Source organism: Vulpes lagopus, chromosome 10 (genome assembly GCF_018345385.1).
Source record: "Vulpes lagopus strain Blue_001 chromosome 10, ASM1834538v1, whole genome shotgun sequence".
In the NCBI taxonomy this organism is placed as follows: domain Eukaryota; kingdom Metazoa; phylum Chordata; class Mammalia; order Carnivora; family Canidae; genus Vulpes; species Vulpes lagopus.
The window spans coordinates 84,701,131-84,714,557 of NC_054833.1; the positions used below are offsets into that span (position 1 = coordinate 84,701,131).

Genomic DNA, 13,427 nt, shown 5'->3' on the forward strand with positions numbered 1-13,427 from the left:
GGCAGCAAGGTCGGGCTGGGGGCTCTTGGCTCCCCACTTGGGAGGAATGCAAAGGGAGGGAAGGAAGGGCCTTTGGGAGCCACCAGAGCACTTCCCGACCAACGGGTTTCCCTGCCACTCTCGGACACAACCCCTGCCCATTCCTGGGTGGTGCAGGCAGAGGTGTGCCCCTGGGGCAGCAGAACCCCAAGAGGGAGCCCCACATGGCCACAGCACAGTGGCCCAACACATGCTGCACAGTGGCCTCCGCTCCCCTGGGGAGAGGTAACTCTGGGGGGGGGGGGCCCAGACCACAAAATGCCAGAGGCCAAAGGAGGTGTGTTTGTGAGCAGGGCTTCCTCCCTGCACTTCTCAAAGGGCTCCCGGCCTGCCCCTGCCCACTGGAAGCCTCCCGCTCCCTCCTGCTCCTCTCCTGGGCCCACAGATGCTATCACCTCTGCTCTTTTGGTTCAGTGACTAATTCCCTGGCACCCGCCTCAGATCAGTAAAGAATGTGGACAAGTTAAAATCTGAACAACGTTGTTGTCGTGGGGCTGCCTCTTGTTTCTCCTGAACAGGGGGGCAGGGGCCCTTTGCCCTGCTGGCCGGGGCTGTGCTGCTGTGGGGTCGGAGTGGGGAGGACAGACCTGGGCTGTGCTGCTGTGGGGTCTGAGTGGGGAGGACAGACCTGAGCTGTGCTGCTGTGGGGTTGTAGTGGGGAGGACAGACCTGAGCCCCCGTTGGTTGGTCTGCTGTCCTCACTGAGGCCCGGGAGGTGGAAAGGCTCCTGTAGCCCTTGGGGGCCTGGGGAGGGGGCCTTATGATCACAGGGAAGATGCTCCTCGGGGCCATGGCTTGTCACCTGGAGGAGAGAGGCCATGGGACTCTGGGCTGGGGGCAGGCTGGGAACCCTGCCCCCTCCAGGACCCATGGGGCTCTCAGCCTGGTTTAGTGGGAAGGCTGGGTTCATACTCAGTCCATCCAGGTTCCTGGGCATCTGTGTAGGGGAGTCCATCCTGCTGCCTTGCACACCCACCTTCCTCCCTCCCTCCCTCCCTTCCCCTCTTCTCTCCTCCCCTCCTTCCCTTCCTCCCTCCCTTCCTTCCTTCTTTCCTTTTGCCGCTGGGCCACTCCTCAGCAGCCCCTGGGGAATGTGCCCACAGGGGCAGCTCCATAGCAGAGCTGATGATGGGAGTGGGAGCCAGACACTCGGGTCCAGCACCATCCAGTAGAAATGCCCATGTGGGCCACACATATGATTTTGCATTTTCCAGGAGCCACACAGAAGAAATGTAAAAAGAAACCCGTGGAAGTAATTTAATAGTTAATTCACCAGAAATGATGCACAGTGTGTCACATGCTCAGTATGAACCTGAGAGTGAGATCCTTCATTTCTGTATTTTTCTCGTGGCACCGTGTATGGAGTCGGGGTGCTGGGCACCCCCAGCACTGCTTAGCTTGCTGTGGCCAATGGTCCCGACACATGTTAGCCCTCTTGTGGCGCCCCCTCGCAGTCAGGATGGGGAGACAGAGGCCAGAGGCAGGAGGGATGCAGGAGTGATGCCCCTCGGGATGAGAATGCGGTGGGGGGGTTCCCCAGCCTGGCCCTCACACTCCTGGAGAGGAGGCTTCTTCCTCCTTCCTCTCTGTCGTTTTGTTCTGAAGAACTTTATGGAGCCACGGTGTCTGTGATGTGCAGCTCACCACTGCTGTGCACCGTGGATTCTAGGGCACCCGCATCACATCCAGAGGAAAACAGCACCCCCCAAGCGGTGGCCCCCAGCCCCACCCAGCCCCTGGGCCACGGCTCTGCCCGTGTGGCTGCAGTCTACAACAGCACAGTTTGTTTATCCGCTTACCCCTCATGATGGTGGGTGCTGGTTCCCCCCCCCCCCCCGCCCCCGCCACGCCCCCACCGTGCACAAGCGAAGGCAGGGCTAGTCTGGAGGCAGTGGGAGCCGGATGGGGAAGGAGGCTGCAGCCGGGCCCTGCAGGGGGCTTCTGTCTTGTGGCTGGTGGACGTGGGACCCAGCTCTGGAGGTCCGATGGCAGCTGCAGCCGGAGCTCCAGAAGGCACGGAGCCACAGCTTTAGTGACAATCTGTCACCTGTCACCTCACTCCTCCTGGGTCATCACTTGTGCTAAGCTTCCTTCAGGCTGGGCAGCCTCCAGTGGGGACTCCAGGACCCTTGTCACCAGCAGAGTGGAAGGGAAAGAACATGTGCCTTCCAAGGGGATGCTAAGCTGGAGGGGCCTCTGGGTAATGAGCACCACCCTCCTGATGGAGAAAAACACCCAGGGCAGAAAGGGGCCCAGCAGCTGGTCCCCGCCCCCTGCGCCCTCAGGGATACACTCCTGTGCTTTGGGATCTAAAGGAGGCAGATTGGTGAAGGGAGGTTGCAGGGTAAGCCCCCATCGCTCTTGGTACCCATCAGCCTCTGCCCCCCATGGGCACCCCAGGCCCCAGGGCTCTCAGGGTAACTGCCTTGAGGGTGGCTGGTGCCTCACCCCAGGCAATCACCCCCTGTGTGCCTCAGTGTCCTCATCTGTAAAATGGGATAATAGCCACATCCACCTGAGGCCCACATGAGGATTAAAGCAAACCTCATCACCCTCTGGCCACAAAGCAAGAGATGCTTCCGTGTTTGGAGATCAGCTGCTCTTTACCCATCCAGCCCACCCCCTGCTTGAAGCCTCCAGACAGGGAAAGGGGTCTTCCCTGCCTGCCCTCCAGAGGGGACCTGATCTGTGGTGGATTGGGCTGTCCCCTCCCTCCTTTGCTCTGGCCTCCTGAAGCTCCAGGGAGGGGCTGACCCATCACAAGGTCCCAGGACCCCAGGAGGTTGATGGGACATGGTCCCCTGCGGGGGAAGGAGGGGACTGTGGGACCCACCCCCTGCCCTGGCCCATCCCTCCCTCTGTCTGGCTCCCTGGGCCTGGGGTCTCCCTCCTTGGGGCTGTCTTAGGGGCATGGGGACGCTGCCCCTGGAGAGTGCTGCCCCCCAGCCTGCCAGGAGGTCCAGGGGCAGGAGCCTCCCCTGCCAGCAGCTCCCCTCCAGGTGTGCTCCACGGAAACCCTGGCACAGAAGGAGGCTGATGGAGAGGGGAGGGCGAGGTGAATATGTCAGTTTATCCCAACACAAGCAGTGACCTGTCGGGAGTTGGGGGGGTGGGACGGGAAATATTTGGGATGACTGAGCTGCTGGCCCTTTAAGGCTCCTGTAACAGGACACCTCTGGCCGGCGCGCGCTTCCACGCTCCACGCTCCAGCCTGACTGTGTGTCCCCCTCCCTCCCCCTTCCCACGCTAGCCCCAGTTCAATCTGCTGAGCAGCACCATGGACCAGATGAGCAGCCGCGCGGCCTCGGCCAGCCCCTACACCCCGGAGCACGCCGCCAGCGTGCCCACCCACTCACCCTACGCGCAGCCCAGCTCCACCTTCGACACCATGTCGCCTGCACCGGCCATCCCCTCCAACACCGACTACCCTGGTCCCCACCACTTCGACGTCACCTTCCAGCAGTCCAGCACGGCCAAGTCAGCCACCTGGACGGTGAGTCGCACCCCTGCTCCCGAGGGACATCTGTGGGCTGTGAGGGTGGGAGGGGTGATCGCCCCCCTCTGGGCAGCGAGGGAGGGCCGGCCAGGTGTCCACACGGATTCCTGCCTGGCCCCCCGCAGTAAGCAGTGAGCCGGGAGGAGCATAGGGCAGGAGGCGGGTCTGGGGCCGGGCAGTCTGGGCGTGCCCACCCCTCGGACGTGTGGCCCCAGCGGCCAGCCTCCGCAGAGCCCCAGAGGGGCAGACGTGGCTCCTGGGTGAGGTCCATGGGGCAGAGTCCGACCATCATCACCAAGACCCTCGGGTGTCAAGGTGGGGCTTGAATCCCGCCCGCCCGTCCTGGGTGAGCATGAGTTCCACAGAAGCTGCCTCCTCCAGGTAGAGTGCATGGGCAGGGAGGTCTGATGTCTGCTGGCTGGCAGCCTCTGAGTTGTCACCTCTAAGCAGGGGATGAGACTGGGAGTTGGGGGTGGATCCGCGGTGCCTCGGACTCAGGTCTTCAGGTCTTGCTGCCTGCGCTCTGGAGGATTCTGGCCCCTGGTGGGGATTTTCCCAGCTTGGATGGTGGCCCGCACCCCTGTGGCCTCCCTTGGGGTGCTCTGAGTTTACGTTGACTCTTGAAACCGCCCAGCAACCCACCAGGTGGAACCTGTTATTGTCCCATTTTACAGCTGTGGAAACAGGCACGGGGGCGGGGTGGGGGGGGGAGTCACTGGCTCGGAGAGAAGCAGGCGGTTAGTGCCCCCCTCCGCCAGGACCTGGTGGCTAAGCTTCCTGGTCTGGGGACTTGAGGTTCCTTTTTTATTTTTTTTAAAGATTTTATCTATTTACTCATGAGAGACACAGAGAGAGGCAGAGACACAGGCAGAGGGAGAAGCGGTTCCTAACCGCTTCCCCCCACTGTCCCGACTACAGCTGGGAGAGGAAGAGGCTGCCAGACATGCCCAAGGTGGCCCGGGCACTGCAGGGATGCTGAGACCCCCCCCAGGACAGACCATAGGCTCCTCTGAGGGTGGGGCTCACAGGGCACTGGCAGGAAAGGCAGCCCCAAGGACGGTCCCGGTGTCCTGCCCCCACACCTGAAGAGGACAGAGTCTTGCCTGGCACCTGCCCCGTGGACCCTAGCAGGCCCTGGCTGTGGGCAGCATCACCTCCAAGGACCAGCAGCTCCATAGTCTCCCCCAGCCCCTGGAAATGGGACCCTGGAACAGACAGATATGTCCATGCAGGGGGCCGAGCACCAGCTCTCCCGCTTTAAGAACTGGGTCTCCTGATCCCCATCCCCTCCGGGATCCTGCTGCCCGCTGGCCAGGTTGTGGTTTTCCCACGCTCCTGGGAGGCTGGAGAGGGGGTGGAACCAGCAGGAGACCCAGTGAGGCTCCGCAGGGGCCAGTCTGGGTCTGGGATCCAAGCCATCCCCCCACCTCGCCCCACCAGCCGCTGTCTCTGGTTCTGGCCGTGACCATGGGCCCCCAGCCCCTGACCCATCGCTGAGGTGAGGCTTAGCTCCACCGCAGGGCTTCCAGTGGCGCAGTCGGCACCTGGTCCAGGGCCCCCACCCTGTCATCCTCATTTGTGAATTTTTCCAGTAATGCCCCTTGTTGCTCCTTAGAGGGGATGCTGTCCGTACAGCACAGGTGAGCACAGTAGGAGCTGTGTGTCACGTTATTATTTCCTTAGCAGCAGGGCTGGGAGTGGGGTGCCATAGAGCTGGTCCTCCTGGGTATGGTTGTTCGGCTGCAGGTGCACCTGCTGGAGGCTTCTCTTACTGCTGTAGGGTCCTGGTCCCGGGTCCCCAGATTGGAAGTTTGGCTGTGTGGCTGTAAGCCAGGTCAGGAGGCACCCAAGGCATCCCCACATTGCGCACCTCTGGTGACAGGAGGCTCACTCCCTCTCCTCTTTGATGTTCATACTGTTCCCTAAGTCCTTTCTCTCACATCTCAGGGAAGGGTCCCAGCCCCTCCTGCATCAGTACTGTCACCAAGGCCTGAGCTGCTGGACCCCTGGGAATCTAGGCAAGCCCTGGAGGGGGGTCCTGGCTCGCTCTCACACTCTCTCTCTCCATCTCTGCTATTTAGGGATGCTGGTGGGGTCTTTGCAGTGTCTCGGGGACTTGGAGTGCCTTGGATGGTCTGAGCTGGTCCTCAGGGAGGGATAGAAGCTGCCCCTCTGCTGGCTATCCCCCCGCCCCCACCTGGGGCCTCTGTCAGGCCCCCTCAGTTGCTTCTACCTCCCCTGCCAGAGATGTGGCGTCAGGTCTGGAGGGCCCCCGGCGTGGTCACGGTTTCTAGAGTAGTCTGCCCCGGCCAGCCATACTGGGGGCAGAGGTGGCTTACCTGTGCCCAAGTTCTAACCACCCTTCGCCCTGATACCCGCCCCCTTGCCCGGGCCCTCGGCTGGCACACAGAGCTCTCCCTCCCCAGCCCCCATCAGTGCAGGGGTGGAGGTGGGACACACATTGATAATGAGATTTTTGGCACCTTGGGTCTCTGGGAGAGACCGCCCGCGAGCTCCTTTCCCTGCCCAGGGAGGGGGCGGGCAGGCTCACCATGCAGGATGGGGACTGCCGGGCAGCCCGCCTGCTCACAGCTCTGGGGGTCTGGCTGCGCGGCTGCTGCCCAGACTTGCTTCCCGGGCGTGCTGTCTGGGCCTCCGCAAGGCGCCATGCGTGGCCCCCGCCATGCCAGCCGGCTGGTAACTGATAGATAATTCATATTTTTCTCAAGTATGATTCCAAATTGACTGTTGCCTTCGGTCCTGCCCTTGCTTGGGAAAAACACCTTCGACAGGCCCCAAGGGATCACAGCTGTTAATAGGGTCTTTGGCCTCTGCCTGGCTGAGGCCCCCGGCAAGTGTCCCAAGGTCTCACCTCCATGCTCCTAGGGTGCCGACAGAGGGAAGGTGTGTGTGCAAATGCACACACACGAAACACCTCACACACATGCAAAGACGTGCACATGCTACATACATAGACACGACTCCACACATGCACACGTGCACGCAAACATGCGTGCTCACCTCTTCTGGCTGCTACCCAGGGCTGGAAAACTCCTTCCCGTGGAATCCAGGAGGGATGCATTGTGTGTAACTGAGCAGCTGGAGGAGGAATGTGTGTTCAGCCTCCAAGATCATAACCTGGGGACCAGGGGCAGGACGTGGTGGCAATTTGACTGGCAGCGCCCAGGTCCCAGACCTGCTGCGGAGCCATGGGCTTGGGTCCAAAAGTGGGAGGTAGCCTGATGGGTCACTGTGGGACAAACGAGCTGGCTCCTGGGACCACTTAGAACAGCACCTGGAGCCTGGGGACACCCCTCCCCCTGCAAATTGCTGCTCTTGAGCCATCCTAGCCAGGGCATGTCCTGTGTCGGGCTTGTCCTATGTCGGGTCCTCCAGGGCTCTGGGGGCTTCGGGGAGGGACAGATACCGAGTGGTCAGGGCTGTGCTTTGGAGCTGGCATCCATGGGCACTGATGCTCTTTGGACTGGTAGGTGGTGGAGCCCGGCCAGGGATTGGTGTTTGCACCCTTGTCCCAGTGCCAAGCCCTCCCTGGCACACTGGAGCCTGGCTTCTGGGCCTTGATGGCCACTCCCTTCCTGGGCCCCCCAGGGATTGGCAATCACACAGACAGCTGGTCCCAGGAGTCCCAAGAAGCTGCCCGTGAGAAGGGCATCTGGATGCTATCCAGCTCTGCTCCATCCCCTGCTCCTAGGCTGAGCCCTGCCAGGGAAGGGGACTATCCTTGGGGATTGGTAGGTTTGGGAGGGGGCTCCGAGGTCAGCTAGCCATGGCTGGAGACCTGGCCCAGCTGGGCAGTGTGAGGCATGCGGGTGGGGTGCACACAGGCATGATGGCTCAGTGAGTCCCTGGGCGGCCTCCATGCAGCCTGCCAGCCTGGACACAGCTCCGTGAATGTATGAGTGCCAGTCCGTCCGTCCGTCCTGGGGCTGAGCCAGGCACACAGGGTGAGCACAACCCTCCTGGCTGGGGAGGGTCCTGTGGGAGGCAGGTGGGGACGCACAGAGGCTCTGCACAGAGTTCCTGGTAGAATGTGGCTGAGTCAACACTAATGGATTTGGGAGAAAACTTTCCAGCGCCTTGGAGGTTTGCAAGCAGGAAAATAATAGTGGAGGTGTCCCAACATGATCACGGTATCAATTGCGTTATCCTAAAAGTTTATGGAATGCATAAGTGGAATTAATACCTTTTACTGGCACCAGAAGCAATTACGTGTATTTAAGGGCCAGGGAAGAGCTCTCACAGTGTCTGTTGTGGAGACGGGATGAGGAGCAAGCAGGGGAGATTGCAGGGATTGCTTGCGTGATGGGGAGCTCCAGGGGCAGACTCGCTCCTGCAGGCTGGCCCTGCTCCTAGCCTGCGCCGTGCACGGCCTCGTCTCTCTCTGTCCTCTGCAGGTGGAGCCCCTGGGCCTGCTGGTCATGGAACTTGGCCTTGGAAACCCCAGTGGGGCTGGTAAGGGCACCAGCCCTGAGTCCTGGGGGCCGAGGGGTGCGCCAGGGGCGGTCTCCACCTCACCCCACCTGGGCTCTTATAGGGGATGCAAGGGAGAGCCCCTGGGGGATCCAAGCCTCCATCCACAGGCTTGGAGCTATGGGTCGGGCATGATATAATCACTGCTTTATGAAGAATCATTTATTTTCTGAGATGTCCCTAAAATGGGTATAGCTCCGTAGATTCTAGATTGTCTTCCTAGTGGTCCTGACTGTAGCCAGTACCCTCCCCACGGCTCCCAGAAGCCACGCAGCAGCCCTGGTGAGGACCCCAGGGCTCAGGAAAGGCAGGAGCAGTGGGGATCGGGGGCCTGACCCCAGGCTTTCGTCAGGCAGCTAGTGGGACGAGGCCATCTGTGCACCCCGGGAGAGTAGACAGCCTTCTCCCAGCTCCAGGGATGCCCCAGGACCCCCGTGAGCCACTGGCAGGAGAGGCTGACCCTCAGAGGACCGGGGCACCTGGGGCCCAGAGTGGGAGGTGGTGAGTGACTGACATCTGCCACCACACCTGAGAGAGTGGACCCGCCCGCCTTCACTGCCTGTTATTTATTGACAAATGACAATCCTTTGAGAGCGCTTTATGATTTGAACACTCCAGGCTGACCAGGAAGGGCTGGGGCCCAGGAGCTGGGGAGCCAGACCTGGGACTCGCCCCTCCCCTCCCCTCCCTGCACATCTCCCAGGCCCGGCTCCACACCTGTGTCTGGACCCCATTATAGGGGGAAGCCTGTCCTGGAACCAGTTCGAGGCTGCATCCCGGGCATCCTGCAGCTTCAGCCTGTGGGACTCTGAGTGAGGGTCTCGGCTGAGCAGCCCGTGGAGCCTTTCTGTGGACAGTTGTGGGGGAAATCTGGGTTGGATTTCCTTAGATCCCAAACTAGGAAGCCGAGCTCAAGTTCCTGGACCCGAGGCCCCAGACTTCTTCCCCCAGCCAGGGCTTCATCATCTCCAGATGGGGAAGCCCCTGGGCTCATCTGGGATTCTGGATGGGCCACAGGCTCCTATGAGGGCGGGAAAGCCCCCTGGAAAAAGTGACCAGCACTCCCGGCTTTAGTGAACTGGAAGTTCAGCGGTTGTCAGGGGACCCGCAGTGGCCTAAGCCCAAGGTCCCCCTGGGATTGCAGACCTGTGTCCTCCACCATGGCCATGTGCCGTGGGGCGCGGAACCCTCTCCCCTCCTCTAGTACTCCTCTGTGAGGGGCTGTGGGGAGGATGAAGGGAGGTCCCCTCGGCCCATCACCACCTAGCACCAGGAGCCACTGCCCTATGCAGGGGGATCGTGTGTTTTACCTTCGTGCCTTGCTGGGCATTTCAAGTTTCAATGAAAATTTCGATTCCAGCCAACCATTGCCTAAAAGCTGGAAAATGACCACCCCCTCCCCCAGCATGTCCAAGGCACCCCAGAGCTCTCTAGAGAAGCAGTGGGCTCTTCTCCTGCTGGCTCCGAGTGGAGTTTATTTAGAGTGAAGAAATAACACTCACCGCTCCCTGGCCAGAGGGCATATCCGTAACTGTGGTGCTGAACAGGAGACTTCCCTGGAGCTTCCGTGGCAGGAAGGCCAGAGGCAGGACAGCCTGTGTGCAGGAGCTGACACCTGGCTCTCAAGCCCATCCTGAGCACTTGCCCACCCCCCACCCCCCACTGTGGCCCCAGCCTGGCTAAACCCCCCGCCACACACACACACACACACACACACACACACACACACACACTCCCTGACCTAGAGCTACCCGCAGCTAGGCCAGCTCCAGCCCAAGGCCATTTGGAAGCTTCAGGGCACTGGGGGAAGGAGCTGGCCCCTCCGTGCCTGCACTCAGCAGACCAGTAGCAGCATCCAGAACAGTGTGCCCACAGTTGGAGGATCCCAGGGCTAGCATTGCAGCAGAAGATGCCTGTTGGCCCTAGCACCCTGCCCAGGAGGACTGACCCCGAGGATCACCACATGGACAAGGCCAAGCCAGCTCAAAAGGCCACAAGTCAGGTGGAGGTCAGAGTTATAGGGGGCTCTTTCCCCTGGCAACTGAGAGGACCCTCTGTGGTGAGCAGAGCCCGGCTAGTGGCCAGCCGCCCCGCTCCGTCCCCATGCCGTGTAGCTCTGTGGCCTGGCTCACAGCCCTGCTTGCTGGTTTCTTGCCAGAGCATTTTCCCTACGGGGTCAGCCAGCGGAGTGTCTGCCTTCTCCAGGAGACCAGGACAGACAGGCACGGGCTCTCCAGCTGCCAAAGTTAGAAACCAAGTTCATAGGCAGAGGAACCGGTGTTTGGACCCGGCCGAGGCAGATCTTGGTGCTTCAGATGCAGCCACCATTTGTGCCCTTGGAGCAGGAGGGTGGGAGTCCCTGGTGGGAGTGCTAGGGCTCTCCGCAAGCGTAGCTGTGCCCCCAAAGACACAGCTGTGTCCCCAAAGCACAGCTGTGTCCCCATGTCCTGCTTACCCACTCCATCCCCATAAATTCTTCAATTTATGTAAAAAGCAAATGCTGGCCCATAATCTACAATTAGATAATTCACATACGGTTCATCAGGAGTTGGCTTCATTTTAGAATATAATTTTACAATTCAATTTAGACTTCACTAAACAAAGGCATCTACTTACTAATTTTCCTAATCTAACTAGATAGCTACAAAGTGATAGGGTTCAAATACATTGTAGTATGGCTATACCTTCAAGACAGTATCAAGACTTTAGTTTATTTTCTAAAGTGGATGATTATCAGTATCCACATACCCATGGTAATGTTAACATTTAGCACTTCTTTACACATTAATTTACTTAATCCACAACAATCCTTTGAGTTTGACATTATTCCTATTTTATAGATGGAGAAATTGTATAAGCACCAATGAAACAGATGCTGTATATAATTTTGTCAGGTTCTGGGGAAGTTCTTAGTATTCTAGAAAAAAAAATCAGTTAGTGAGAAATTAATATTGCTAAGTAAATAGGGTCTGAGGCTGGATGCCTGGGTTACAAAGGAAGAATGGAGGGAGGGCCAGAGTTTCACACACTGCTCCTGGGCCACATCTGGGACCCAGTGCCCCGGTCACTGAGGCCAAGGACAGGTCCTCGCCACTGGTCCCCTCGCCCCTGACCCCAGAGGAAGAAGCAGGCCAGAGGAAGAAGCACATCGCATCTGGCACCCATGCCCTTGCTTTGTCCTGTCACATGCCCCTTAGTGTCTTCATGGACCCAGGTCAAGCCTAGTAGTGACAAAGGAGCTTAGGGGTGTCAGTGCTGCTCCACCCCTACTTAGCTCGCAGCTTTTGGAAGCAAGGCTCTGGTGACAGTGCATGACCTTGAGGGTGGAGACCAGGTATGCATAGACCCGGGACAAAGGAGGAGTGAATGTAAGTGGTGGCGTCCAGGGTGGCCCCGGGAGCCCTGGAGAGAAGGCGGGGTAACTGTACCCTGTCACGGGGCTCACTGTCTCCAGGTCATTACTGCAGCCCAGGAAGCATCCCCAGACCCACCGGGGCCCTCCGTCCCCTCTGGGCACCACTATGTCTCTTCTGCCTGGGTTGCTGCTGTGGGGCTCCCTCCCCACCCCACCCCGGTGCCTGGTGTCCACCTGCCTCTCTCCTGGGTCAGTAGGGTCACCCACTTAGCATGGGATGGAAGCCACTGGAAGGTGTCCCTGCCAGCCTCCAGCCATGTGTGGGCAAGGGACTGAGTAGGCCCAAGGCCCTGTGGCCTGGAGGCGAAGCCAAGAGGTGGTTGCTCTCCATCTCCCAGGGCACAGAGTCCAGGGCTCCTGATCTCTTGTTGGGGACCGGGCTCTAGGATGTGGCCAGGGAGGCTGCTCAGGCCCGCCTCTCCAGGTAGGCAGCTTCTGGTCCACAGCTTCTGGGGACGCTCCTGGACAGCGGTCAGAGTCACTCTGCACCTGCAAAGCCTGTTTTTGCCTCCATCTCTGGGCTCCAGTGAGGGGATCCCCTGCTGTTCAGTATGTGGGCAGATGTATCCGTGTCCTCCCCCAGCCAGGAGCTCTGTGGGATCAGAACAGCCTTCTTCCTCGGGCACATCTGCAGAGCCGGCACTGGCTGCTGCCCTACAGGTGTACTGGAGCTCCCTGGAGCCACCAACCACCAGTCCTGTGGCCACGATGGGGTGTTGGCTGTGGGTTTCCTTGTGCATGGACCCCGGGTGCTCTGAAGTGGGCTGGGGTGATTGTTGCAGGTTGGCTTCATCCCTGCTGTCCCATCCAGGCCTCCTTGACATGTGTCAGAGCCCACCCCATGCTCCCAACAGCTCTCCAGGAGTGGGAGAGGCCAGCAAGAAGGGGTGAAGCAGTGTGGCTTATGTCACCTGGGAGGCCCCTCATTACCTGGAAGTAGAAAGGGACCCAGGGAGACTGTCGGGGTGGGGGTGGGGCTGTTGGCCTGGGCTGGAGGATTGCTCTTTGAACCCACAGAGGTTCTCTAAGAGAGATGGGTCTGTGGCCTTGGGTAAGTCCTCAGGGGTCCATAACCAGAGAGGACAGAAATGTGGCTCTGCACGCACGCATGCAAGCACGGGAAGCAGATAAAAGTGGGCTATAAAAAAAATCATTTAAAAAATAAAAGCCCCCCCTTGCAGGCCCCGTCTTCCAGAATCTGTTGTAACAGATTCGCCCAAGCTGGTTAACGGTATTTGCGGTTTGCAAGATGCTACACGTCCCTGGAAAATGACAGACAACTTATTATCACCTCTCCACTGTCCTGTCCAAACCTGCCCGTGCCGGGCACCCAGCTGCTGGGGAGCGGGTGCGAGGAAATTAACAGCCACAGAGCCGCCGCGCCTGCCACCCGCCACCCCCGCGCCAGCCCTGCCAGGCCCTGGGCTCCCAGCCAGACGGGGCCCATCCTGGACTGTGGTGGGAGGAGGGCAGGAGAGGGGGAGGGTCTGGGTGGAGGAGGGCAGGGATGGGCACACACCAGCATTTGGGCAGACCGTTTCCTGCAAGCTCAGAGGAATACACGCATCCCGGAGCAGACAAGTCCAGGCGGCTCTGTGTCAACAGCCGAAGATAAATAAGATTTTATCAGCTCAGAATCTGTTGAAACACATCCATCTAGCGGTTCTAGGGAAGGAGAGGTGAGAGGGAGGGAGAGAGAGGAAGTGTCTTCACGTGACCTTTTCTATAGAGTAGACAGAACCGGGGAGTCTTCCTCCAGGAGCTACAGGGAGGGGCAAAAGGAGCTAGCTGAAGGGTGGGGGCTCACACCCTCTGAGACACAGGCCCTTCAGTGTCCACGTCTGTCACCTCCTACAGGTCCCCACCCTGACCCCACCCCAAGTCTGACCATCCCAGGCCCCCCTCCAAGCGCCCCTCCTGCCCCTGTAGCCCAGCCAGATGCTTCCAGGTGGAGGGAAACCTCAGGCATCCCTCCAACGTGGCTCA

At 59.8% G+C, this 13,427-nt stretch overlaps 1 protein-coding gene across 2 annotated transcripts in view; it reads left to right on the forward strand.

The window, feature by feature from the left end:
* The window catches only part of TP73 (tumor protein p73), a 52,664-nt gene that overhangs the window by 28,578 nt on the left and 10,659 nt on the right, over window positions 1-13,427 (forward strand). For both annotated transcript variants that reach the window (XM_041771711.1, XM_041771712.1), the window contains exon 4: window positions 3,290-3,532. In XM_041771711.1, the coding sequence (XP_041627645.1) occupies window positions 3,290-3,532 (243 nt within the window). The remainder of the gene's footprint in view (window positions 1-3,289; window positions 3,533-13,427) is intronic.